Source organism: Equus asinus, chromosome 12, assembly GCF_041296235.1.
Source record: "Equus asinus isolate D_3611 breed Donkey chromosome 12, EquAss-T2T_v2, whole genome shotgun sequence".
NCBI lineage: Eukaryota > Metazoa > Chordata > Mammalia > Perissodactyla > Equidae > Equus > Equus asinus.
Window position 1 is genome coordinate 7,500,347 of NC_091801.1, and position 26,541 is coordinate 7,526,887.

Below are 26,541 nucleotides of genomic sequence, written 5' to 3' on the forward strand. Positions count from 1 at the left end.
GGTTCCCAGCATCCTGGAGCCCCTCAGCCGTCACACACGTTCACAAGCACATAGTTCACTTGATTGCTCAATTACTCCTCTGTTAAGCGTGTTTGTTATCTAGATCATCTCTGCCCCTCCGTTTCTCCCCACTAAGTATGTTGTTGACTGGGTCCCTGGTGCTAAGGTAGTTAATGGTAAGTACATCATTGGAACACTCAGTATAGCACCCAGTTCACGTTAGCTGGCTGGGTGACTGAAAGGGGCTGACTCTTACCCGTTTCTGAGACGCCCCGTGGTGAGCTGTCCTTTACCCAGCAGCCAGAATGAGCCTGATTTAGGCAGTTTCCGAGTGAGGCAGATTCTACTTTCTGTTGTAAAAACTTCTGGTTTTTAGAAAAATGTCTGTTCATATCTTCCTTGCCTTTTTTTGATTGGGTTGTTCATTTTTTTGCTGCTGAGTTGTATGAGTTCTTTATATATTTTGGAAATTAACCCCGTGTCAGATGTATGATTTGCAAATGTTTATTCCTAGTCGGTGGGTTGCCTTTTTGTTTTGTTCATGGTTTCCTTTGCCTTGCAGAAGCTCTTTAGTCTGATGAAGTCCTGTTTGTTAATTTTTTCTCGTTTCCCTTGCCTCAGTAGACATGGTATTTGAAAAGATGCTGCTAAGACTGATGTCAAAGAGGGTACTGCCTATATTTTCTTCTAGAGTTTTATGGTTTCACGTTTTGCTTTCAAGTCTTCAATCCATTTTGAGTTAATTTTTGTGTATAGTGTAAGGTAATGGTCTACTTTCATTCTTTTGCATGTGGCTGTCCGGTTTGCCCAATACTGTTTATTCAGGAGACTTTCCTTTCTCCCTTGTATGTTATTGGCTCCCTTGTCAAAGATTAGCTGTCCATAGATTTACAGATGGCCAACAGGCACATGAAAAGATGTTCAACATCACTAATTATTAGGAAAATGCAAATCAAAACTACAATGAGATAGTACCTTACACCCATCAGAATGGCTATAATTAATAAGACAAGAAATAATAAATGTTGGAGAGAATGTGGAGAAAAGGGAACCCTCATACACTGCTGGTGGGAATGCAAACTGGTGCAGCCACTATGGAAAACAGTATGGGGATTTCTCAAAAAGTTAAAATTAGAAATACCATACGATCCAGCTATCCCACTGATGTGGGCTTGGCAAGCCGAGAAGTCGAAAGAAAGATTTCTTGGTCTCTCAAGGTCTGGTAGTAGTCCTGTGCTCCTTTATTCAGAGAATAGCATGGGGAAGGACCCATGGGCAGCGAAGAGCTGCAGTGGGTTGAGGGTTAGGGCTAAACTTATAAGGCATAGGTATGTGAGTTATTTCTTTACAAGACGAAGGAAAGATCATGTAAAAAGGTCATTAAAATGGTATCAGTGCAGGTGGGGTCTGGTTATTGAGTGGTCCTATAACTTTGAATAGGAATCAGGTCTGATCAGGTCAGGACATCATGTGCTTCCCTGAGGATGACATAGATCGGTATGTGGGGCAGGATGCCTTGGGCTTCTCTTCCTGGGGCAGCCTTAATCTCATCACCACTACTGGGTATCTAAAGAACATGAAATCAGTAATTCGAAGAGGTTTATGCATCCCCGTGTTCATCACAGCATTAGTCACAATAGCCAAGATGTGGAAGCAACCCAAGTGCTCATTAGCAGATGAATGGATAAAGAAGATGTGGTGTATCTATATATACAATAGAATACTGCTCAGCCACAAAAAGGACAAAGTGTTGCCATTTGTGACAACATGGATGGACCTTGAGGGTATTGGGCTAAGCGTAATAGACAGAGAAAGATGAACACCATATGATTTCAATATGTGGAAGATAAACTAACACATGGACAAGGAGATTAGTGGTTACCAGAGGGGAAGGGGGTAGGGGGAGGGCAAAAGGGGTAAAGGGGCACATACATACAGTGATGGAGAAACTAGACCATTGGTGGTGAGCGTGATAAAGTCTATATAGAAACTGATATATAATAATGTACACCTGAAATTTAAACAGTTATAACCCAATGTGACCTCAATAAAATAATTTTAAAAAGAACAGGAAATAAGTCAAAGTGGCAATGCCATTGAAAAATTTTAAAAACTATTGGTTTTACTTTTTTTCTGCTTTTTCTCCCCAAATCCCCCCAGTACATAGTTGTATATTTTAGTTGTGGGTCCTTCTGGTTGTGGCTTGTGGGACGCCGCCTCAGCATGGCCTGACAAGCAGTGCCATGTCCACGCCCAGGATCCAAACTCGCGAAACTCTGGGTCACTGAAGCAGAGTGCGCAAACTTAACCACTCAGCCACTGGGCTGGCCCCAAACTATTGGTTTTTAGATGGAGGTGCTGAAGGCCTGCCATTGTCTTCCTGCTTCCCTCCCTGTGCTTGTTCTTAAGCAACAGAATAAACTCTATAAAAGGAAGTTAGTTGGAGGAGTGTTTCTGTTTTTGTCTAAAAGTAAGAGAATGTGGCAGAGAAAAATCGTTAGGGCTTGGATCAGCTTACTTAAAGCAATATCTTCCTATTAAGACAAGTATCACCATGGTTTCTGTTCTTTTGGAGCTTGTGTCTGTGTCGTTCTGCCCTCCATGGCTATCGTACTTTGATTTCCAGTTCTCAAAATTTGGAGGCCAGATTTCTCCAGAGCATTATCTTTCTAAATCAAATCCTCTTACGGAGAATCTAAATTTGGAATTGCTCTCTGTTTTGATCAACGTGCTGGTTAAATGTTTAGAACACGAACTAATGAAGATGCTGGGGCCACGCCTGCCTTGGTAGGAATCCACAGAAAGGGATGATAGCTGCGAATTTTAATTGTATCATTGGTCAGTCATGGGTTTCCCTTCCTGTTAGGCTCTTTTCACTGAATTTTGCCAAGAAAAAAAGACTTTAAGGATCAAGTGTCGGCCTTGAACTTGATGTCCCACTTCTATCTTGAATAGATACCTGTTTCTGTTTAGGTTTTAGAAAGGTGTTAGAACGCCAGTTGGTTCTAACCTCACCTGCGGTGGAAGATTCTTTGAAGAATACTTTTCCATATATTTGCAACATCTTTAGGAAACAGACATTCAAACCACTATGTTTGCTTGTTAGTTTTTTTAATACATGAGAGGAATTTAACTCAGGTGATTGTCTACTTTGCATTAAAAATGCAGCTTGATAATTAAGCCATCATTTCCTTTATTAGGCGCTCTGGCCTGCTATGGAAACTGAGTGTAAACATGCTTTCTCTGCTCGTCCTCACATTCCTGTGAAGCCTCGATAATTGCCTAATTGCTGGAGGAGAGGAGTTTCAGCGCCCTGGTGTTTCCCCCCAGGGAGAGTGGCGGAGTAGGTGAACGGGGTTTGGTAGACTATTTTTCAGAACAGTTGTAAATTTACAGAAATGGAGCAGATAGTGCAGAGTTCCCATCCCCACCCCAAAGTTGCGCCTGTTATTAACATCTTGCGTTAGTGTGGTACATTTGTTACAATTGATGAACCAATATTGATACATTATTATCTAAAGTCCGTAGTTTACATTAGGGTCACTCTTTGTGTTGTACAGTTCAATGGGTTTTGACAAACGCATAATGTCATGTACCCACCATTCCAGTATCATACAGAATAGTGTCACTGCCCTAAAAGCCCCCTGTGCTCCACGTGTGCACCCCTCCCTCCCCCTGAGCCCCTGGCACCCACTGATCTTTTTAGTGTCTCCACAGTTTTGCCTTTTCCAGGATGTGATACAGTTGGAATCAGATAGTATGTAGCCTTTTCAGACTGAATTCTTTCACTAAGCAATACGCATTTAAGGTTCCTCCATGTCTTTTCATGGCTTAATAGCTCACTTCTTTTTATTGCTAAATAATATTCCATTGTCTGGATGTACTGCAGTTTATCCACTCACTTATTGATGGATATCTGGCTTGCTTACAGTTTTTGGCAATCATGAGGAAAGCCACTATAAACGTTCGAATGCGGGTTTTTGTGTGGATGCAGTTTTCAGCTCATTTGGGTAAACGCCTAGGAGCGCGATTGGAGGGTCAGAAGTAGGTTATCGGCCTGGTGATAGGCTCGAGTTCCTGGCGACTGTCCTCTTGCTGACAGCGGCTGCCCAGCTGTGGCAGCCTCACCAGGCTGCTCTGCCAGAGGCTTCCTGTTCTTCACTGGAAACATTTTCTGAACAAATCTGGACACAAAGGTCTTGCTGTGCCCTTGGGAAGGAGTATTCAAAATGTTTAAGAACAAATATTTCTTAATCATGGCTGTTCTGCTCCCATCCGCCACCTGTTGCTCCATCTTGAACTTCTTAGTCGGTCTGATAATTTAATTTAAATGTAATAAGTAGTTTACTTTAAAGTGTGAATGACTTTCTTAACTTGTAATTATATGATCATTTTTTATTGTGGTAAAATATGTAATGCACAATTTGTGATTTAAACATTTTTAAGTGTGCACTTCAGCGGCATTAATTATCTTCACATCGTGCAATGATCAACACTGTCTGTTTCCAAAACTTTTTTATCTGGAGATATGATCATTCTAAAAGAGGAATTTAAAAAATCCATCGGGAACTCTATTTGGCAAGATATTTCTATCAGTCAGCTTAGTCAATATTTTCCTGCACCAACGACCCCAAAATCTCAGTGGCTGTCAACAACAGTCTTTGTATCTCCCACTTGTTACATGTGTATTATTTCATTTGGCCAGAACTTAGTCACATGGCCACATCTAACTGCAAGAGAGGCTGGGGAATGTAGTCTGGCTGTGTGCGTAGGAATAAGGAGAAGTCAGCTCGGTGATAAGTTCGCAGTCTTAGCCGTGTTCAGTAAAATTATTAAATCGTTCATCTAGTTCTTTATCTTGATCTTTCAGGGACAACATGACCGTAATTGCATGATCTCATAGCTCATGATACTTTTCAGGAAAGCATTTTTCACTCCATGCACCCTTCCCATTGCATCTTGGGTAATCCTGTCCTTTTACCACTGTGAGAGCTTACCGGAATAAACAAAATTATATGCTGTTTTGATAAATAGCTGTTTGATAATGATGTTTTATGAAACTGAGAAAAGTCAGTAAGGAGCCTTAACAATAATAAATACGGTTGTTATTAAGTCAGGTATTTAAAAAATGTCACGTCTTCAGTCATGAGCCAGAAGACAGAGGCTGTCTCGAGGCCTTCCAGCCATTGATTTGATTTCAAGATAATGGGCTCCTCTTGAGTTTACTTGTGGCATTGGTATTCTCCTGTTGTCTTTAAAATGGAAGATATGTGAAATTTGTAATTGAAAATGGCATTTCTTAACCAAAGTAGCAGGTTCAGATAGAAATGCTGTACATTTTGGCATAAGACTATTTCTTAATAAAGTTTAGGAAAAAATGGGCAATGTTGGTGCTGTGTGTTTTTTTAGTGGTCCATCCACTGGTTAACTTACTGTAGTTAAAAAGCTAGCTCAGCTGCCTAAACGTCCGACTTGGTGGTAGAGTATTTTGGGCATGTGTGGTACGCCCCAGCTTGTTGCTGATTGAAGCTCATGGTCGGATATTAATTTTAAATCAGTGCCTGCTGTGCTCAAGCAACTCTCATTCCCTTAAGGAGAAGTGTTTTCACGTGAACCTCTGGTCGCTGAGAATAGCTGTGTAAGCATTGTGGAAGTTTTTCCAAATGAAAATTTGGTGTGCCAGTTCATTTATTGCTTTTCGGGTTCTGACAGTCGATGGCGTTTATGCAGCCCTCCAGAGCTCTCTGTAAACTCAGTCAGCAAATTGGAAACATTTCGCTTGGGCGAAACCTCATCTCCCAATAATCTCTCCATAGAGACCGCTCGGCTCTTAAGTACATCATGAAAACTCTTGGAGGGAATGGCCTGCTGTCATTTCCTTGTTACTGAGCCGTTGTTCCAGATCCTGCTTACATTATTGTAATTCCAGACTCTTAGTAATTGTCCTATTGAAAAGGCCAGGTACGCCCTGTCGTGACAGCCAGTTTTGTTTTCTGTCTGGACTTGCTTTGTGAACTGTCAGGATAGCAGGAAATCAGAAACCAACACCAAAAAAAGCAAAACCCCTTTGGCTACCAAACCTGTCTCTTATTTTCAAGAATAGATATTTAGAAAGAGCTCAGGCCGTGTAGAATGACAGGTATTTAGAGTTTGTTCAAGCTTTCGTCCTAAGGCGAACATAGCAGCTCTTATCTAACGAAGCATCGCTAATCACCTGGAGCTTGTCTGCAAGGCAGACTCTCAGGGGCCCCCCAGACCTACTAAGTCAGAATCTATAGGTTAACGCTGTCCCCAGGTGCTTTGTGAACATGTTGCAGTTCACAGGTTGGAGATCTTGTGCCTGGGCCTATAATCATGGAAACTACTAATCAGTGTGTGAGGAGGGGCCATAAAACTTTAACCCAGACTCTGTGGATAAAGTGAAAAATCTGCATATTATAGTTGATTATCTAGGTAACGTGGCAAATATAGAGCTGTCTTTGTATATTTTTTGTTGTGCTATGAAACCTCTACAGTCTGACAGCCGTCGTGGCGGGAACACATCCCCAGGGGATAAGAGATGACCTCATTGAAACAGTACAACCTTTCTGTACATTTTGGAATCTAGTCCCTGACTCCCCTGTGATAGAGAATTCTTGAGATTTCTAGCAGGTTCCGGCTCTCTCTGTTAAAGGCTCAACCCGAAAATATGTTTGGAGTTAGATTGAGGGAGAAAATGAAGTCTCTTTCTCATTGTAACTCCTGCTCTTTAATATTTCAAGAAACATTTCTTAAGGGGGGAAAAAAGGCCCCCTTGCCTATTTATTGAGTGTGAACTCAATTTCAATTATTTTGAGAGGGCAGAAAAACACCCCACCTGGAATGTTAGGCACTCATGCCAAGTGAAAATTTCTTTGTTATCACTTAAAGAGTGTTTGCATTTAGGCCTAAATAATTTGAATATGGTCTGCTAGTTTATGCATTTTTGTTTTGGAGAGGGGCCTCCAAAGAAGATAATTTTTTCTTATTATACCATGCTACCGTAGACTTTTTTCCCCCTTGGGGTGGAAAATAAAGGGAGAAAGTAATGGCATTCCCATAGGAAGTATTTCCTAAAATTCTCACGTAAAGTTTCTAATCTGAGGGTTGACAATTATTTTTTAAAGAAAGCCAAAATGATTCAGTCTAGGAATTGAAGCCCACTCCTGAGCTGGGGACACTGTCTCCAAACTGCCCCCTTTGTCTCATCCATCACACGCACTCCAGACAAACCCCCCTCCTATTTTCACTCACTCCTACCCTCCTCTTCCCTCCACGGCCTCTGCTTCCCTTATCTGTCTTCCACCACTGCTGTCACTAACATTTCTGTGCGAGATCCCCAGGGCACCAGGTCCAGTGGCTGCTGCTGCTTTTTTTTTTTTTTAAGATTTTATTTTTTTCATTTTTCTCCCCACAGCCCCCCCGATGCATAGTTGTATATTCTTCGTTGTGGGTCCTTCTAGTTGTGGCATGTGGGCCGCTGCCTCAGCGTGGTTTGATGAGCAGTGCCATATCTGTGCCCAGGATTCGAACCAACGAAACACTGGGCCGCCTGCAGCGGAGCGCACGAACTTAACCACTCGGCCACGGGGTCGGCCCCCAGGGGCTTCTTTTTAAGTCTCTGTAGCATGTGCTCGGGTCCGCTTTCTCTCCTCCCATTATTCCTGTGATACTGATCCCTCAGGGTTTTCTTCTATGGTTTTGCTTCTTGCGAGCACTTGAGGCAGACTGGCCGGATTCGAATCCCAGTTTGCACCTACTGGCTCTGTGCCTGGGGCGGGTTCCTTAACTGCCATGTGCCCTGTTTTCTCATCTGTAAAGTGGGGGTAGGGAAAAAGTGTATAGAAGAATGTCTGGCACATAGCAAGGGTTCCTTAGGGATGAGGCGTAATTATTATCGTCGTCGTCTTCATTGTCATCAAGGGCACCTGCTGCCCTTTGAGGCTCTTTTGTCTCTTCCTACTTGCAGGAATGCGCTGCCTTTTCTTCTTTTTCTTGTTTTCATAAAGCCTCTCTTCTCTTTGGGCTTTTCCTTGACAGTCTTGAGATTTCCCACATTGATCTCTTTGGCTCTAACCGTTTTCTGAGCCCCAGAGTTTAATTTCTAACTGCTGGCTGGCCTTTTATGTTCGGACATTTCCTGTGCTCTATCAACCAAATCTGCCAAAATGGGCTTCGTTCTCTCTCCCTCCTTCCATCGCTCCTCTGTTATCGCCATCTTAATTAATGCTGTCACCAACTTTGACAACGCCTGCTGGGGAATCACAGTTAGGGTTTGCTCTTTTTGTCCCCTGCACCCCAATCATGCATTCGGGCTCCAGAATCTGTTAATGATCCCCCTCCTCCACCATGGTGTTTCGCAATATGTCTTTGCCTTCTCTGTTCCCACTGTTCCCGGAGCACACTGTTTGTCTTAGTCCACTCAGGCTGCTGTAACAGGATACCACAGACTTTTCTCACCGTTGTAGAGGCTGAAGTCCAAGATCACGGTGCCGGCAGGGTTGGTTTCTGGTGAGGCCTCTCCCCTGGGCTTGCAGATGGCTGCCTTCCTGCTGTGTCCTCACACGGCCTTTCCTCTGTGGCTGTGCATCCCTGGTGTCTCGTCCTCTTCTTATAAAGACTGCACTCCTGGTGGATTAGGGCCCCACCCTGTGACCTTATTCAACCTCAGTTGCCTCCTTAAAGGCCCTGTATCCAAAACACAATCACACTGGGCACGAGGCCTTCAACATAGGAATTTCGGGAGGGGACACAATTCGGTCTGTAACACCCCTGGTGCTGCTGATAATTGCACTGATTTCTCATCTCCCCTCTGGAATCCAACTTTATGCGGAGGTGGGAGTGATCTTTCTGAAGCATGGCTCTGACCGTCTCCCTGCCATTACTGATAACTTGACATGGCTCCCCATTGCTTAGACGCCGTGTGAAGACGGTTACTGCCATGAGGCTTTGGGCTCCGTCCTTTGTTTCTCAGTTGCTTACATTTACTCATCTGGAAATTGAAGATAACGTTACTAAACTCGTGTTGCTGTAAGGATGAAATAAACGCTAATGAATAATTGTTGTTTTGTTGTTATAAAAAGCATCTTCGCACTCCCCAGCCTGCCATTCAAGGTCCTCATCACTTTGTGTCTCTGGGTGTGGTCCAGCACCAGCAGCCTCCCATCACCTGGAGCCTGTTAGCTGCTCAGACTTTGCATTATAATTAGTCCTCAGGTGATTTATATGTGACATCCTGGCTCCTCACCTGTTCTTAACTGCGGTCCAGCTTTCTCCTGCTGCAGAAAGGACACAGGCCTTGGGGGCAGACACCTGGTTTCACATTCCAGCTCCTTCACCTCCTGGCTTTATGTTGGTGTGGATGTTTACAGAAACCATCTTTGCTTTATTTCCCATCTGAAAAATGCGGACAGTCGTAGCGTTGATCTCACAGAGGTTTTGAGGCTTCCTCGAGAAAGTATGTAAATAACGGAGATTTTAAATTTCCTGTTTAAAACTAAGGACTTTTGTGTGTGCTTGGTTCATGGTACTTTTTGTGTTTTTGAGTCAAGGTTTACTTAGGTGGCACTAGGGGGAAACGAAGGTGGCGCTCATTAGCCCCTCAGCTCCCTACTCTCTCTTATTCTGACTGTGGTACAAGGTCCTCCTGGCCTTCTTCGGGAAGATGTGACCAGCAAAGGATGCGAAAGTGAGACTGTGGAGGGTCTGTCAGCTCTTCCTTCAGAGGAAGGTGGAGGGAATCCTTTCTGCTCTCAGGAACCAGGGTGGGCCTGAGTATCTAATCTGTGAGTGTCACTCAGGCCCATTGCCCCACTTCCCCCCGTATTGCTGTGAGAGGGGGTCTGGTCCCTTCTGCTCCAACTCCCTCAAGGCTGCTTAATCTGATGCAGAGAGTTCCTTCAGTTGTTTTTAGAAAACCTTTTGCAAATTGACAGATAGGTTGCAAGAATAAGAATAGCACACCACCACCTGTATGTTCTCACAGATCGTTCACCCGCTGTTAGCATGGTAGCCCATCTGCTTTATCATTCTCACACACGCATCGTATTTTGTTTTCTCAACTGTTTGAGAGGAAGTTGTGTACATCATAGCCCTTTCCCCTTAAATAAGTTTGTATTTCCTAAGGAGGATATTCTCTTACATAACCACAGTACAGTTTTCAACTTTACTCAATTTGGTATTGATATAATACTTTGATCTAATCTGCCATTGTGTTCCATTTTTTTTTAACTGACCCAGTAATGTCCTTTACAGAATTCCTTTTCCCTGCAGCTCAGGACACAGGCTAGGATCAGGTATGGTCTTTAGTCGTCTTATCTTTTTAGTCGCTTTTAATATGGGTCATTTTCACAGCTTTTCTTGACATTGACATATTTGAAGAATGCAGGCTTCTCCCCTTTTAAAAAAATAGAACCTTTATCATTTTGCATTTGTCTGTTTCCTCATGCTAAGATTCAGGTCCTGAGTTCTTAGCTGAAGACTACATGGGTACCAGGGTGTCACATTTGAAGGCACGTGTCCTCCTGCTTCGTGCTGGGTGGTGGCAACTATGATCATCCAGGAAAGGTGGTGTTCAGTTTCTCCACTGTGTTGTTACTGTGTTTTCCCTTCCAAACCTCATTAATCTGTGGGGAGCCCATGGATAGATCCTGCTTCTTATTAAAATGTCTCCCTAGATTTAGCAACCCTTATGATTCTTGCCTGAATCTTTACGGTGATGGTCACCATGGCATTCTTCTGTAAGCGTCTTCCTTCTTACTTTTTATTTACATATCTATTTATTATTTGAAGAAGGACATGACCACCCATTTCTGAAAAAATTGGCCATGAAAACTCTATGAATAGCAGCGGAGCATTGTCTGATAGAGCAACAGAAGGTGAGAGGATGCCGCAAAAAGACCAGGCACCATTCCGCTCTGCTGTCCACAGGGTGGCTAGGAGTCAGAATCTACTTGATGGCACTAACAGAAAAATGTCTTATTGATATGGTGTATTAGTATGGCTTCTCTGGAGAAACAGACCAATAGGATATGTATATCTCTATCTCTATCTCTAAATAAGAGATTTATTATAGGGGTTGGCTCACGTGTTTATGGAGGCTGAGGAGTCCCAAGATCTGCGGTCGTAAGCTGGAGACCCGGACGGCTGATGGTGAAAGTTCCAGTCTGAGTCCAAGTCCAAAGGCAGAAGACCAATATCGCAGCTCAAAAACAGGCAGAGAGAGAGAATTCCCCCTTCTCAGCAATTTCTTCTACTTAGGCCTTCAACAGATCAGTTGAGGCCCACCCACTTTGGGGAGGGCAGTCTACTGTACTCAGTCTGGCGATTCGGATGCGAATCCCATCCACAAACACCCTCACAGACACAACTAGACTAGTGTTTAACCAAATATCTGGGCCTTTGGTGGCCCAGTCAAATTGACACATCAAATTAATCATCACATGTGGACTCCTAGATTCCTGTTTTGAGTGATTTATGATCCACTGCTGTCCTTAATTATGTTGGTGGCCAAATTGTCCTATATTTGGGCTGATTCATTCCACACTGATTAGAACGCCTTCCAGCTGGCTGCCGTGTCGCTGTGACATGTCCACAGTGTCTGACGTCAGTGGCCCGCCTCTCCTGTTGGGGAGTCACCTTGGCGGTGTGCTCCTCACGGCCTCCCCAAGTAAATTTTTGTATGTGTCGTATAGCTTTTACATCAGACTCTTTCTTAAACATCTTTCAGAATTAGAACCTACCCAGACATATTAGAGTGATGAGTTAATAAGCAGGTGGAAACTTAATATTCTTTATAGCTATTCCTACTTACTCCGTTTCCATTTGGAGCAACCTGAGTCATCTAATGGGTTTTTGCTCTGTGGTATGCTTTTACTGGTTGGACTGGTGACTTCTGAGCTGCCCATGGGCTCCCTCTGCTGGCATTGTGTGCAGACGTACTTTCCTGCTGTATGACGTGTATTTCTCCTTCTGCCCATTTTCTTCCTTTTGGTTGGTTGGTCTCTCCAAGTATTACACAATTATGGATGGTACAATGCAGACAGTTTTGGAACCTGCTCTGTTTACTGAATGTATCAAGAATATCTTTCCCTGTGAAATATATACATTTCTACATGTTAATGTTTGCATAATTTTCTGTTCTGTGAATGTTCTATTTAGCATTTCACCCACTTTTAGTAGGCATTTGTATTGTTTATTTTTTCCGTTGTAGATAGCAGTAAAAGGAACATCCCTTGTAAGTATACCATTTGTATGTGACTAATTAAGTTGAACTTGATAAATGGATAGGAATTTGACAGGTAAAAAGGTAAGGGAAAGAGGGGCTGGCCCATTGGTGGAGTGGTTAAGTCTGCACACCCCACTTCACCGGCCCAGGGTTCGCAGGGTCGGATCACAGGCGTGGACCTAGCACCGCTCATCAAGCTGTGCTGTGGCAGGTGTCCCACATAAAATAGAGGAAGACTGGCACGGATGTTCGCTCAGGGCCAGTCTTCCTCTTAAAAAAAAAAAAAGAGAAAGAGACTCTATTTCTAGAAAATGATCTAAGCCAATTTTAAGGTGCGTTCAAGAAACAGGAAAATCAAGTTTGGCTGAAACTGGTGGGGTAGTAGTGGGAAATGGTTGGAAAGTAGGCATTGTGGGACTCTTTCTATTGAAATGATAGGATCCAACTCTAACCATAAGTGAAGCAGAATAGAAATTTATTTGGTTGGTGACCGGGAAGCCCAGATAGCTGGATGGAGGGGGTCAGGGGCTGCTGTCCCCCCCTTAGCTGTCTCCGTTTCTCCTTCTCTCCCTCCCTGGTCTCAGCACTGGTTCTGGCTCCTGTTGGCCCCTCCAGACGGGCCCCTGAAGGCTCAGGTTGCAGAGAGCCTCGCTTCTTCCGTTACTCATTAGGTAAACGTCAGGGAAGGCCTGTGGTTGGTGCTATTTGCTCAGAGGTCTACCCTTAGGCCAGGCCCTGTGAACAAGGGGATGGGGCACAAGCCCACGCCTGAAGCCAGGGAACAGGTGGGATTGTGGTAGGCTCTCCCCCTGGAACCCCATGGAGCAGGTGAACTGGAATTCCTCAAGGAAAAGTGGGTGCTACATAGACAGCAGCAGACACCTGCCACACCGCCATTGGGCCGGTCTCTACCAGAACACTCCACGTAGGTCCAAGTGTGTGGTCAGTGAAAACAGAGAAGAGGGAAAGAGTGAGAGGCAGATTGTGCCGTTGGATGAACAGCTGTCGGTGGTGCCTGTTTATAGAGCAGGCATATGTGGAAGTAATTCCTCTGAGGTCAGGCTAGGAGACTCAGGATGGCGAGTTTAGAGAGAGGAATAGCATGAGGAACACTGGTGAGCTCAGTCTTGTGCATGTTGATTTTGAAGTACTTTTGGAACACCCATGTGGAAATGTCCAGCAGGACAGAACCAAATCCTGCCTAGTTTTCCTTCCTTGGGCCGAAAGCCTGCAGCAGGAAATAAAAAGAGCTGCCACTGATCCACAGGCTTTCCTCCTTCTTGCCTGGACTGTAGCAGTAGACTCTTTCGGAGTCCCCTCTCTTTTAGCCTCTTTCTACCTACAGTGCCTCCTACTCATCTTTATAAAACTTCTCCTGTCTCTACTTGGCTCAAACACCTTCAGTGGTTTTTTTTTTTGCATGTTATATTAAGTATAAAAATGTCATTCAAGGTCTTTAGTGGTCTGTCCTCAAGTTACATTTCCATTTTTTATATCTTACAACTCCCTTCTACTTGGCACATGAATCTTGAGCCAGCTGAATTTTTGCCATTCCAGTAACATACCCCATGCTCTTCCCGCCTCTGGCCTTCTGCTCTCACTTTTCTTACCTGCTACAGCGTCTTGACTAGGATCTGACTGGAGAACTACACCTGGTTCGAAGAGGCAGGATGTTACACAACAGTCCTAAGATTGTACCCAAGCAGGTAGAGTAGAAATTTCAGACATCACTTGCATCTTAAGTCCTCATCTTCATAAAGAAGGCATGTGCTGTCTCCATGAGCCATTACTTGCTTTCTCCACTCCACGTTGAGTAGAGCCAACACTTCAGGGTGGGTATCTCAATAGAGAACGCAGTGCCCGCCCTGAGGGAGGGGAGGACGTAGAGACACAGAGGGCCTGGTAGGGGCCCCTCGCCGTCTGCATGCTGCTGCTGGAAGCGAGAGCCGGGAGAAGAGAGGGGACAGAATCTGGGAGGGCTTCTGAGAAGAGGTGGCGTTTCTGCCTGAGTCTTGAAGGATCAGTGATTTCAGCAAGCGGGGAAGAGGGCAGCATTTCAGGCAGAGGGTGTAGCCTGGATGTCAACACCAAGGGTCAAGGACATGGGGGTTTTGGGGATAGTGAGAAGCGTGGAGGTGGCTGTGGCTTCATTGCATGTGTGTCAGTATTGCTTATCTTCTGTCCTAGTTGGTTCAGGCTCCTGTAATAAGTTGCCGTAGACTGGGTGGCGTTATAACAACAGACATTATTTCTCAGGGTTCTGGAGGCTGGCAAGGCAAGATCAAGGGGCCGACAGATCGACTCCTGGTGACAGCCCTTTTCCTGGTTGGCACATGGCGTCTTGTGTTCTTGCAGGGTGGCGAGAGGACTCCAGCTATTTCTCTTCCTCTTCTTACAAGGACACTAATCCCATTATGGGGCCCCATACTCACGGCCTCATCTGAACCCAGTGACCTCCCAGTGGCCCCACCTCCTAATGCCACCACCCTGGGGGTTAGGTCTTCAACGAGATTTTTTAAACGTTCAGTCCGTAAGAGCTTCTAATGCTTGTGGCTCGAGGAGTGAGAATGCATATGGAGAAATGTTTTTCCTACTAGTTATTTACTGACCAAATGCAGAGAGCCAGGGACCCATTAAGCACACTCTGGTCCAGGGACGTAACTATGTTGCCAGTCCCATCAAGATAAGAGAGACTGTGGATTTCAAGAAACCAGACAATTCATTCTTTCAAATAATAATAAAGAAGCCTTTATTCTATTTTGTTTGTTTGTTTGCTTTTTTATAAGGAAGATTGGCCCTGAGCTAACATCTGTTGCCAATCTTCCTCTTTTTGCTTGAGCAAGATTGTCGCTGAGCTGACATCTGTGCCAACCTTCCTCTGTTTTGTGTGGGATGCCTTCAGAGCGTGGCTTGACGAGTGGTCTGTAGGTCTGCACCCAGGATCTAAACCCATGACCCCAGGCTGCCGAAGCAGAGCATGACCTTAACCACTGTGCCACTGGGCCCACCCCTGATCTATTTCTAAATAGAGAATGAACAGCATTTATAGTGGTCCACATTTTGGTATCTTTTAGAAGAATGCAGATTGAATTTTTTTATTGAAAATAAACTTTTTAAAAACTTAAGATAAAGACTTGCCAGACTAGAGTACAACGTGAGACTAATAGAAAATAATGGAAAACGAATCGTAAGTTGAGGTGAATACAGATTATCTTAGTGCATATATATTTTATACACTAGATACACAGATTTTTTTTAATGCTTAAAATATTTTAGGTTTCATATTTGCTTCCAGTCCAGGGAGAGTATATTGAGTTCCCTTTTTATCAGGTAGATTTGAGAAGGTAGAACACGGCCTTTTTTTTGTTAAGCAGTGACAGACGGTTACCCACCTAAGAGAGGGGTTGCTTTGATTTTTAGCTCCTTGATCTTAGATGAGCCACGCGTGTGAAAGCAGTGGACCTGAGAAGGCTGTCACTGGCGCAAAGGGCAGAGCTGGTGTAGGAAGGGGCTCTTTAGGGACTGATGGCAAAGGAGATGAATCTGGGGACTTGGCAGTGTCGTTTCACAAGCTGCCAGGGGCTCCGTCACCCTGCAGGCACGCTCTAAGAAGGAAACACGTTCTCCCTGTCTGTTTGCACAGCGGTTTATGGCAGCACCTGCAGAGGCATGGCCTTAAGCAAAGAAGGTGCCAGAATACCTGGGCGGTTTATCTTCAGAGCTGATTCCTCTCCTTGCAGTCCATGTAACGAAAACACCGTCTTCCAGAAAGGGAGAGGAAAGGGCAAGAAAAGAAAGGAAATAAAAAGTCAGACTGAAATTTTTGTTACACGCCGCCAGACACTACTTTAGATAAAGTAATAATGGAAATAGAGCTTTATTTCTGTACCAAGCTGTACTTGGAAAGCTGATCGGAAGCGGGAAGGTTGGCTTTCAGAGTCTGCTGTAATCCAGGGTGGAAAAAAGAGCCACCCAGATGGCCTTTGCTGGAGATTACTGACTGATAATCCTTCCTTGTCCCAGAAGATTAAGTCGGCCCTGGTGTAGTTGTGGTCAGCTGACCAGTTTAAAAAATAATCAATTGTAGTTTCTTGTATTTCTGCCAGTGTCTGACGTTCGCCTGAACTGTTTGTACATCTGGGCGATTTTGCAGAACCTGGCCCTCCTTTGTTGACCGAAGAAAGCTCCGCTCCCAGGCCCAGGTCGGTCCTTGTTGACCGAAATTAACAGCAGGTGGTGAACAGGGCGCTCCCCGAGGTTGCCCGGGATAAGTCATTGATTAAACAGGCCTGCTTGGCGGAGGGTGTGAGCGCTCCCGGGGGGAAACGCTGCACCTGGGCCAGGAAGCCAGCTTTCCAAACCCTGGGCCTGATGTCTTCAGCGACGTTGCCCGGGACCATGGCCAGAGCGGCGGCGCTCAACTGAAGACTAGCAGGCGGTTATAAAACCATGCGTTCTCTGTTTGCCTTGAACGGACTGTAGAGAGATGGATTTTTATGAGGACTACCAGTCCCCGTTTGATTTTGATACAGGAGTGAACAAAAGCTATCTCTACTTGTCTCCTAGTGGAAATCCGTCTCCACCCGGATCACCCACTCTTCAGAAATTTGGTAACTACTAACTTCCTAAAGTTAAGTTTGCTGTAATAAAATGTGGGCACAACTCGGGGTTTCCTTGGCTTTAAAATTATGAGTGTAAAGATGTATGGGGATGTTGCTGTCTTGAAACTAGTTAAAGCTGTTAGAGATTCTAAGCAGAGAGAGAAATGGCTCATTAAGTATTTGGAGTATATATAAAATGGGAACTTAGGTTTTTTCTTGTTTTTTTGAGGAAGATTAGCTGTGAGCTAACATCTGCTGCCAAGCCTCCTCTTTTTGCTGAGGAAGGCTGGCCCTGAGCTAACATCTGTGCCCATCTTCCTTTACTTTATATGTGGGACGCCTACCACGGCATGGCTTGCCAAGCAGTGCCATGTCTGCACCTGGGACCCGACCCAGCGAACCCCAGGCCGCTGAAGCGGAACATGCGCACTTAACCGCTGCGCCACCGGGCTGGCCCCGGAACTTAGATTTTGAAGGTAGTACTGTTTATATGAGCATTAGAGCTCTTCTGGTCGCTTTGAGTTCGTTGAGCAGATAACAAAAAAGGGGGCCTCTGATGGCCTTTGCTCTGGCTGCCTCTGTAAGATATGAAGACCCTCCTCATTTTGTCTTTGCTGAAATGAGGCTTAAGCATCTGAGCACTGGCTCCGTTCACGGTCCTGCTAATGGAGGTCCTGGATTTTGTTCTAGAATGTTGAGAGCAACGGCTAGGCAAGAGAATACAGAAATGCCTAGGCACGAGATTTTTAAAAAAGATAAACCTCAGAGTTGCTGTGCCTTTGGAGCAGTCATTCTGTCATGCGTGCCAGTGCGAGGCTGTTCTGAGGGAACACTGGGAAGGGTCTGGGTTACCCGCACGGAGCCGGAGGCTGCCGCAGCCGTCACCCACGCCCGTTTCCTCGTCGAACAGCTAACGCTGGGAGACGGTTAAGTGACCTCCTCTGTAACTTGCTAGAGAAGGAAGCAGGTTTTCCTAGAAGTTCATTTTTTCCTTATTAATGAAGAATGGGTCCCATTGTGCTCTTTTTAAGCTTAAAAAGTGGGTAATGTAGGAAAACATGGTAAAGGATACGGCATGAAGCCTGGTCATAAGTATTTTAGGTTGTATGCTTGTGACAATAGAAAGCGTGGTCAAGCAACATCCCTCCAACCATTGGTTGCAATCGTAACCTCCTTTGGGGGGTGTAGTTTGGATTTCCAGGAAGGGAGAAATGGTGAAAATCACAGGTTAGAGTTGGTCTCGAGAAGCTGGGGACTGGTGGGCCGCAGCTGGATGTCTGTCAGCAGGGGGCTGGGATCGCCAGGAAGCCCTCTCCTTTGCTGTCCTTCCCCTGTTTGTGGCCCACCGTGGACCCCTGTAATAAAGTGGACCCTCCCCTAAAAGGATGAGATACTCCACCCTAACTTCTAAATCCTGCGTAAAGGAAACGCTTCAAGAGCAGCACACAGCAGGGAAGTTTGAGCTGGATGACCTGGCAAAGCTTAAGTGACAAGGGGCCATGGCAGCTGGGCAGCAGGTGACTTCAGCGTGCAAGGGTTCGAGGTTCCCAGAGGATTTGCACGCTTGTTTTAGTTCTCCTGCATGCTTCTCACATCTCTGTTTCACTTCCTTTCAGTCTTCCCTGTTGGACTAGTTGCTGTCTTTGGATGTTTCTGGTAAAACAGAAGCAGTTGGTAGCCTTGGGTATGTCTCTCGGCAAATTTCCAACGATTATCTTCCCAATTCCTAGTAGCAATCTGTAGGGGTCTGGGCTCATGGGATTAAAAGCAAAATTATAAAAGAGCAAGTGAACAACAGTAAAACTCACGTACCCACTAGCGCTCAGGTTTAGCAGTTTGCTTTCACTGGAAAAGAGGGCGGGAGAGCATGAAAACAAACAGAAACCGCCATAGGGAGTCACCTAGTAAGAACATGGGGATTCTAAAACAACAAAGTGAAAGTGGGGATCCGGAACAGCAATCCCTCTCTCTGTGCCCCCAACCTCTCAGGGCGCAAGAAACCTGCAGGTCTGTTTGAATGTCAAGCATGAGATGCAGGTGGAATGAATACTGTGTCTTTAGTGTGTTTGCACTCTTTGCGTTTCTGTGTTGGAGCTCTCAGGACGGATACCTTATAAATCCACTTAAAAGTTCATACAGCTTTTGGTCCCTACGCATTTTCTTAATCAGCAGAAAAGCAGTGCTCCAAAAGGGCTGATGTTAGAAGGAATCCTGCTCAGAAAGGTTGGGAACACTGATCTGAAAAACCTGTTCTTTGATATTTACCCAAAATGCCATCAAGGTGCAAATTAGAAAGTGATGAGACTTAATCTGTGGGCAGAATGTTCCTAAGAAGCACTCTGAGTGGAGAATAAGATGAGGGCCAGTGGCTGGAACAAAGAGAAGTCTCTTATCGGGGATTTTTAAACTTTTGGTACAGCCAGCCCACATGCAGAAACGCCTTAGACTCCCTGACTCACAGCCCTCATAAATACAATACCAGTAACTGAGGCAGGATTCTTTACTGTGTGTGATGCGCTCTGGTATCTTAAACGACTCTGTTCTTTTTAAAATGCTCGTTTGGTACTACCAAATGGATTTCACAGCCCATAGTCTGAAAAGCTCTGATTTGTAATCAGTTTCCGAATCTGGAACGTAAGCTCCATTAGGGATGTTAGTCTTCTGGGTCACAGTTCTTACCCAGCGCCCGGAATAGTGCTGAACATCTGTGGCTCAGCAAATACGGATGGATGGATCGATGGACTGATGGATGAACGAATGAATGAGATGAAACTGGCAAGGACTCGTTCCCACTCCCGTTCCTTTTACAGATGTGCACGTTGAGGCCCAGAGAGGTGTTGTGAAGTCCCCTCATCACAAAGCTGGGTTAGCCTAGGTTGGCACTCTCTCGGTGCCCCAGCCAGTGAGTGGTTTGGTTGTGTGTTTTGTGGTATCAGATATTATAGAACAAGTTAATCATTCAAGGCATAACCTTTCCTTTTGTCATGGATTTTGCCATGGGTGTAGTTTGTTGATTCTTTCTGTGTTGCCTGGCCCTGTACGTTTCCTTCCATCCTCGCAGCCGCCGGGCAGCACAGTAAGCTCACAGCTAGTGTTCTCTGTTGCATTTTCTCTTCCATTCTCTGAACACCTACAAGGACAATTTCCCAAATGTTATTTATGTAGAATCTCTCTTCCTCTGGAGAATTTTCTAACGTACAGGAAGATGCCACCCTGGTTTATAAAAAAAAAAAAGAAAAAACTTTTGTTTTTTTCTAGTGTGTTCAGGAAGTAGGAGCTGGAGTCGTTTAAAAATCTGACATTTTAGTGTTATGCTGTCATGTTTGAAAGTCGAAAAGCACTGAGAAAAATCAGACTGAAAGTCCTTAGCTCAGAGTCCTCCTTTTCATTCTGTTTTATGACTCTCTTTGATTTCTCCTCTGTCTTTCCCACTCACTTCTTAGGGAAGTGGTTATCGCTTCTCGAAAGTTTCTCATAACTGTAAGTCTAGCCAAATATGTGGTTAACAAAATAAAAATCAGGGCAGAATTGGAGAGATGGAGGAGCTCGTTCTTCCTACAGAGGAAATACGAGGCTGGAAGTGACTTCCTCTCTGGGGATCCCCAAATTTCCCCGTGGCTGACCTTTGGTCTCTCTTTGGTGGAGCGTGTGCCCCAGTTACTAGTTTTACACTCAGTTGAGATTAGGGGACGGGTGGCTCTGAAGTCATCAACTGAAGATTATTTCCGTCTTTTTTTTTCTTTTGAAAGATGAAAGAGATTTAAGGATCAGTTAGGACTATCTGGGGGAGGCATTTGGAAATACTGGTGTGTTCTGCTTTGCGATCTTTTCTTCCACCTCCACTCTTTCTGTGAAGTGAAATTGTGGGAGGCTGACCTGCTTTCTTGGGCAGGAAGTTGACCCCGTTCGGGGCCCTGCTTTCAGACTTGCATTTCAGGAGGGGGAGCGCGCTCGGTGGCCGATCTGGGTCACAAGCTCTCCCTGCCCTTTTTGGATGGGGCTTAGGGCTGTCTGCTCCCCTCTTCTGCCTGCTTCCTTTTCTCTCTCATGATCCTGACACTGTCTTTTTAATCTCCTGGGTTCCTGGGTCTTTCCCCAAATGGAGTGGGTGAAGTTTCCTCCCCTTTCTTGTTCTTGCTGCCTCAACTATGATAACTTAGCTAAGGTTTTTCTCTCCTAAGGTTTTACTGTTCTCACCATGGGCGAATATGGGAAAATTACAGCCTTAAGGAATACAGTTTTCAAGGCTCTCACTACTGGATCCCTTTCTTCTGAAGATAATCCGTGTCCAATAGCAGGTGTCAGTTGCTGTCTGCCTTCGGTCAGTGATTTTCAACCTGGGGCAGTTTTGTTCCCCTGTGGGCGTTTGGCTGTGTCTGGAGAAGGTTTTGAGATGACTTTGGTTGCTGCCACTGGGTTTGGGGAGGGGCTGCTATGACAGTGATGGGTGAGGTGTCTGGCATGCCACATGGGACGATGCACAGGACAGCTCCCACCACAAAGAATTACGTGGCCCAGGATGTCCATCCTGCTGTGGTCGAGAAGCCCTGTCTTCAGTGGATCCTTTGTTTTTAGCGTCTCTTAAGGAGAACCACCTTGATGTGGGGACCTCCAAATATTCGTCCCGCGTCTTCAGGGATTTTGTTCTATCTGAAAACAAAGAACAAGGCACAGAGAGTGGGAGCCCCAAGCATAGACTTATAAGGGGAGAAATATCTTATGATCTTTTTGCATATGACACTAAAGATATTTTGAACTATATGTTATATCTTTAGGTTAAAACAAGGGGAAGGCATATGTCCTCACGTTTGTGCTTGAATAAAACAGTGCTAGAGACTGAAGTTTCTCATTCCTACTCTGGTCTTATAGCTGTTGTTGCCTCTTTGAAGGCTGCGTGAGAGAGGTGTATGCAGTGTTATTCTCCAGAGAAGCTTGTAGGGCTCAATCATACTCTAACGCATTCTCTCTTGGGTAGAACGTACTATCATTCAGACTTAATAGGAGGTATCTTCGACCCCTGATCTGGCAACTTCTTCCCTCCTAACTGAATTTTCTTGGGGGCGGCTGACCCTGTGTTCTTCCTGCTGTGATATCGTTAATGCCCCACCTATGCAACCCTGGTGCGTTTGGCTGTGTACACACTTTCTCTGTAACATGAAGGTGGGGACCTGCTCCAAATGGCAACAATCTTCGGGTAGATTGTGTGTGAGACCGAAGTTGTATTTCTTTAGGAAAGTGATATTTTGTGTCTGTTTTAAATAGAAAAACCTTTGTAGGTGAAAGCAGTGAAGTAAGAATGAAATATATAAAATAAAAAGCTCGGGATACAAGGTTGACAATGAAGGGAGACTGGGTTCCAGTCTTTTCCCTCCAACTCAGCGTGCCTCCCTAGAATTCCTTTATTCAGAGGGCGTTGCTGAGCATCTGCTGTGTGCCAGACTCGGTGTACCAGATGCGTCCTGGGCTGAGGATACACGATGGAGCACAGTGCTGAGGTCCCGTGTTGCCCAGCCCAGCGGGCTGTGCTCTCAGTACAGCAGACGTTACCCTTAGGGGGTTACGCCTGGAGTGGGGCCTGAGTCACGGGGTCTGGGAAAATCCTTCAAGAGCAGGAGGCACTTGAAACTGACTTACTGAAATGAGTGGGACTTGGAAATAAATAAGGACGGTGTTTCAAGGAGAGAAAATAAGACGTGCAAAGACATGAAGTGAGTGTGATTTGGAAAGAGATGGTGGAGGTGGTTGTATAACCTTGTGAATGTAAGTAATGTCGCTAAATGGTATGCTTAAAAATAGTTACGATGGCTAATAGTATGTTCTGTGTTTTACCGTAATGAAACTTAATGGAGGGGGGCTGGCCTTGTGGCGTAGTGGTTGGGTTCGTGTGCTCTCTGCTTTGGTGGCCTGAGGTTCGTGGGTTTGCAGACCTATGCACCTCTTATCAAGCCATGCTGTGGTGGCATCTCACATACGAAATAGAGGAAGATTGCCACAGATGTAGCTCAGGGCCAGTCTTCCTCACCAAAAAAAAAAAGGCAAAAAAAGTGTGGGCGGTTGTTTATTTTACTTTTTGAGTTAATACATTTCTTTAAAAAAAAAAAAAAAAAAAGGCGTGTCTCCCTGGGGGAACTGCCAACTGCAGGTTGGAAGATGAAGTGAGAGGGCTGGGTGGGTGAGGGCTGATGGAGTCCATGGGTTCCAGATTGTCAAGGGCGATGAATGTTTCCAGGAGGTGGGAAGCCATAGAAGAATGCAAGGCCAGGGGGCCCCGGGGTCAGCCATACCTTAGAAGCTCACTCCGGTGGCAGAGTGCTAAGTGGGTTGTAGGGGACAGAACCCATCACGGGGCTTTGAGGACAAGAATCTAAGCAAGAGCTGGTGAGATCCTGAACTAAGGCAGGAGGGTGGGGTTGGAGGTAAGATATCAGTGACGTAGGTGCCTCAGAGAGTGGGATGGAGCTGTAGCTCAGAGAGGTAAGGAAAGAAAACCCAGGGAGGGCGGGTGGGAGGTGTCAGAAGAGCAGAGATTTCAGACTGAAGCTCAGTGTCGGTGGCCTTTAAGATCTCGGATAACGGGTGGCCCAGTGGTGCAGCGGTTAAGTGCACACGTTCCCCTTTGGCGGCCCGAGGTTCGCCAGTTCGGATCCTGGGTGTGGACTTGACACCGCTTGGCACACCATGCTGTGGTAGGCGTCCCACGTATAAAGTAGAGGAAGATGGGCACGGATGTTAGCTCAGGGCCAGTCTTCCTCAGCAACAACAACAACAAAAAAGATCTCAGATGAGGCTGTGACCTGAACTGTCCTTAGTTGGGGGTGGGGGGGAGCAGATGCCGGATTTCAGGGGTTGGAGAGTGATGGGAAGCGAGGAGGTGAGGCCTGTGAGCCAAGCTCCACGGAAGAACAGGAGAGAGGCAGGAATGCATGAGCTGCAGGACCCAGGAAAGTGAGGAAAACCACAGATCCTTATCCAGCACCTAATATGTGCCCGCTCTTTACTCTCCTTTAAAATAATCTTATAAAAACCCAGAGAGCTAGGTGGTATGCCTTTTTATTTCTTATGCATTTTTTTAGTTTACAGGTAATGGGTTTGGGGTATTAATGTTTGATCTTTGAGGACAAACATTTGATCAGAGGTCACCCAGCTAGTAAATGGCTGAGTCTGTTTTTATTCCCCATTCTATCTGTCGCAGTTTCCTAGGCTGCTCTAACAAAGCGCCACAAACCGGTGGCTTAAAAGAAGTTTCTTCTCTCTCGTTCTGGAGGCTAGAAGTCCCAAACCAAGGTGTCCCCAGGTGTCCTGACCCTACAGGAAATGCTTCCTGGCTGCCTCCTGGCCTCTGGAGATTGCTGGCAGTCCTTGGCATTCCTTGGTTTGCCGCCACGTCCCTCCCACCTCCCCATCACGCGATGTTCTTCTCCCTGTGTCTCCGTGTCCTTACGGGGTATTCTCCTCTCTGAGTTTCCCTATCCAAATTTTCTACTTATAAGGACGCCAGTCATTGGATGGAGGCCCACTGTAATTGAACGAGAGGTCAAAGATGAAGAACTGAAGGGGAGAGAACCATTTATTTGGGTGCTCCAGTATGGGGTGGCATGGGCTGCACCCACACCTGAGCAGAGGTGCTCATCAAACTCTTAGTTGGGACTTAATTTTAATTTGTGCACAAAATGGCTTGGCTTCCTTCCCCGGTCGGAATCCATGAGAGTATGAGGCAGATGGGTGACTATGCAGGGAAAGGAAAGATAAAGTTTAGTTTGATTCAATCTTGAACCGATGAATCAGTTCAAATAAAACCCTCAGTAACATTTGCTCCCTTCTGGGATTCTGAGTCCTGAGATGGAAAGATAAAGATGGGACATCAGGAGTTTATTATCTAGAACTAGAGACACGTTCAAGATGGAAATCTTTTTCCCATTCTTCCTCCTCCTTCCCCACCATACTTGCTCATCAAACACATTTCCACTAAAACCTAAGTTCTTTATTTTCTTCAGATTGCTAACAAGTTCTCTAAAGTATCGTATTTCACCATCTAAGACACCGCAGATTGTAAGATCTACCATTGTTTTGTGTTTCATTAAGGGAAAAAAATTACTGCGAGTCAAACTAAGAAACAGTGCTGTATTGTCACTTACAATTTTGATTTTATGCTTATTGATGTCATTTTAGACTTATTCAGACATACACGTAGACCATAACACTCCCGTGCCTACTTTTTAAAGTAAAGTTAGCATTTTCCTGAAAGATCCTCACGTGTGTTGTCTAACTGATCTGAATTGCTTTTCAACTAGGAGTAATCCGTGTCTGTTTGATTCATTTTGCTCGCACGGGAGGTCTGTGATGCAGTCTTTCTTAAAAGAGAGGTCTGTGATTTTCTAAGCTATTGACACCCATTTTGCACATTTTGAAGCGCGGGTGCACCTATGCCACGTGGACTGCTTAGCTGGCTGGGTGTACAATGCATGTCAAGTTCCAAGATGTAGAATGTAAAAGGGACAATTGAGTCTTAGGATTGCTGGGGCATGACCCTCCTGGTCTCCGTCCATCTTCTCCATCGCTCCCTCGGCGGTGGGGCTCTCCCCTGGCACCCGACAGTTCACCTGTCTGTGGGCTCCAGGCTCCTTCCACCCTCAAAACTCTTCAGGGGGCGCTCATGCGCAATGGAAGACAGGAGGACAATCTATTTGCACAACTAGAAGGTTTAAGGAAGTGGCTAAAATGTTAATCATCTGATGGAACCAGTTATCACCAGTTTTCAGTCACTTGGGCTCTGTAATGGTACCTCTGACTTTTGTTCCAGGGTCCCCCCTGTGTTCTCATGTCCTCCGTGAAGTAAAAAGTCCCCGTGGAGGGAGCCTCGGCCCTCTGCGTCCAGCTGCCCTTCTGTGACTTGCCCTGTGTTCTCCCTGCTCCTTGAAGTTTCTGTAAGAAAAGTGGACACGAAGGAGCGAGGGTTTAGAGTCAGAAAGACCTGTGTTTTAATCTCTGTGACTCTGGGCGAATTCCTGAACCTCAGAGGGCCTCGGTTTCCTGATGGAAGTAGATACCACTTCTCTCATTGGTTGTAAGGCTTTTTTTTTTTGTATGTGATAACATATAAATCTTGCCTCACAGTGGCTGGTGTGTTAGACCGCAATAAATATTAGTCATATTATCTCCCCCTTCTTCATCTTTTAAAAGCAGCTTTCCATCAGATTCTGAGGAAGAACATTAAAATTAATGATCAAATAATATTTTGGATAATTTTACGTATTCTATACTTCAAAGCATCCCTGTTTCCCAACTTTCATTTTGTGAATGAGAAATTATCTCCTCTCCCAAATACCAGACTCTACCTCTGCAGTAAATACTACAGTCTTCTGAAGATATAGGAAATGGGACAGTAGCTATGAAAACATGTCAGGCAAAATTTGGATTCCCAGGTTTGGGGAAACTGTGCAGTTGGAAGTGAAGAAAAGATGGCTTTTGATCTGGTCTCCCAGATTCTTTTGCTGTGTGCAGAGTCTTATTTATTATTACTTCTAGGTATCACTCAAGTCTGCCCTTCAGCCCCTTACTCTCATCTTTATTTGGAAATCAGTGATTTGAAGCAAATGCTTTCAAATCAAACTGTCTGGGTTCAAAATGCTAATAACTCCACCCTGTATGCAGGGGTGTTACCAGGGGCAAGTAGCTTAACTTCCATAAGCTTCAATT

General features: G+C 45.2%; 1 protein-coding gene across 10 annotated transcripts in view; it reads left to right on the forward strand.

Moving 5' to 3' along the window:
- Positions 1-26,541, forward strand: part of TPD52 (tumor protein D52) — a 104,732-nt gene that overhangs the window by 47,636 nt on the left and 30,555 nt on the right. Inside the window, exon 1 of one of the 10 annotated variants that reach the window (XM_044780312.2) lies at positions 16,427-16,854. The exons of 8 other annotated variants lie outside the window; for them this stretch is intronic. In XM_044780312.2, the coding sequence (XP_044636247.1) occupies positions 16,731-16,854 (124 nt within the window). In that variant the 5' untranslated portion in view covers positions 16,427-16,730. Of the gene's footprint in view, positions 1-16,426; positions 16,855-26,541 lie in introns of those variants that run through there. One more of the 10 variants, XM_014861845.3, reaches the window with a different exon arrangement.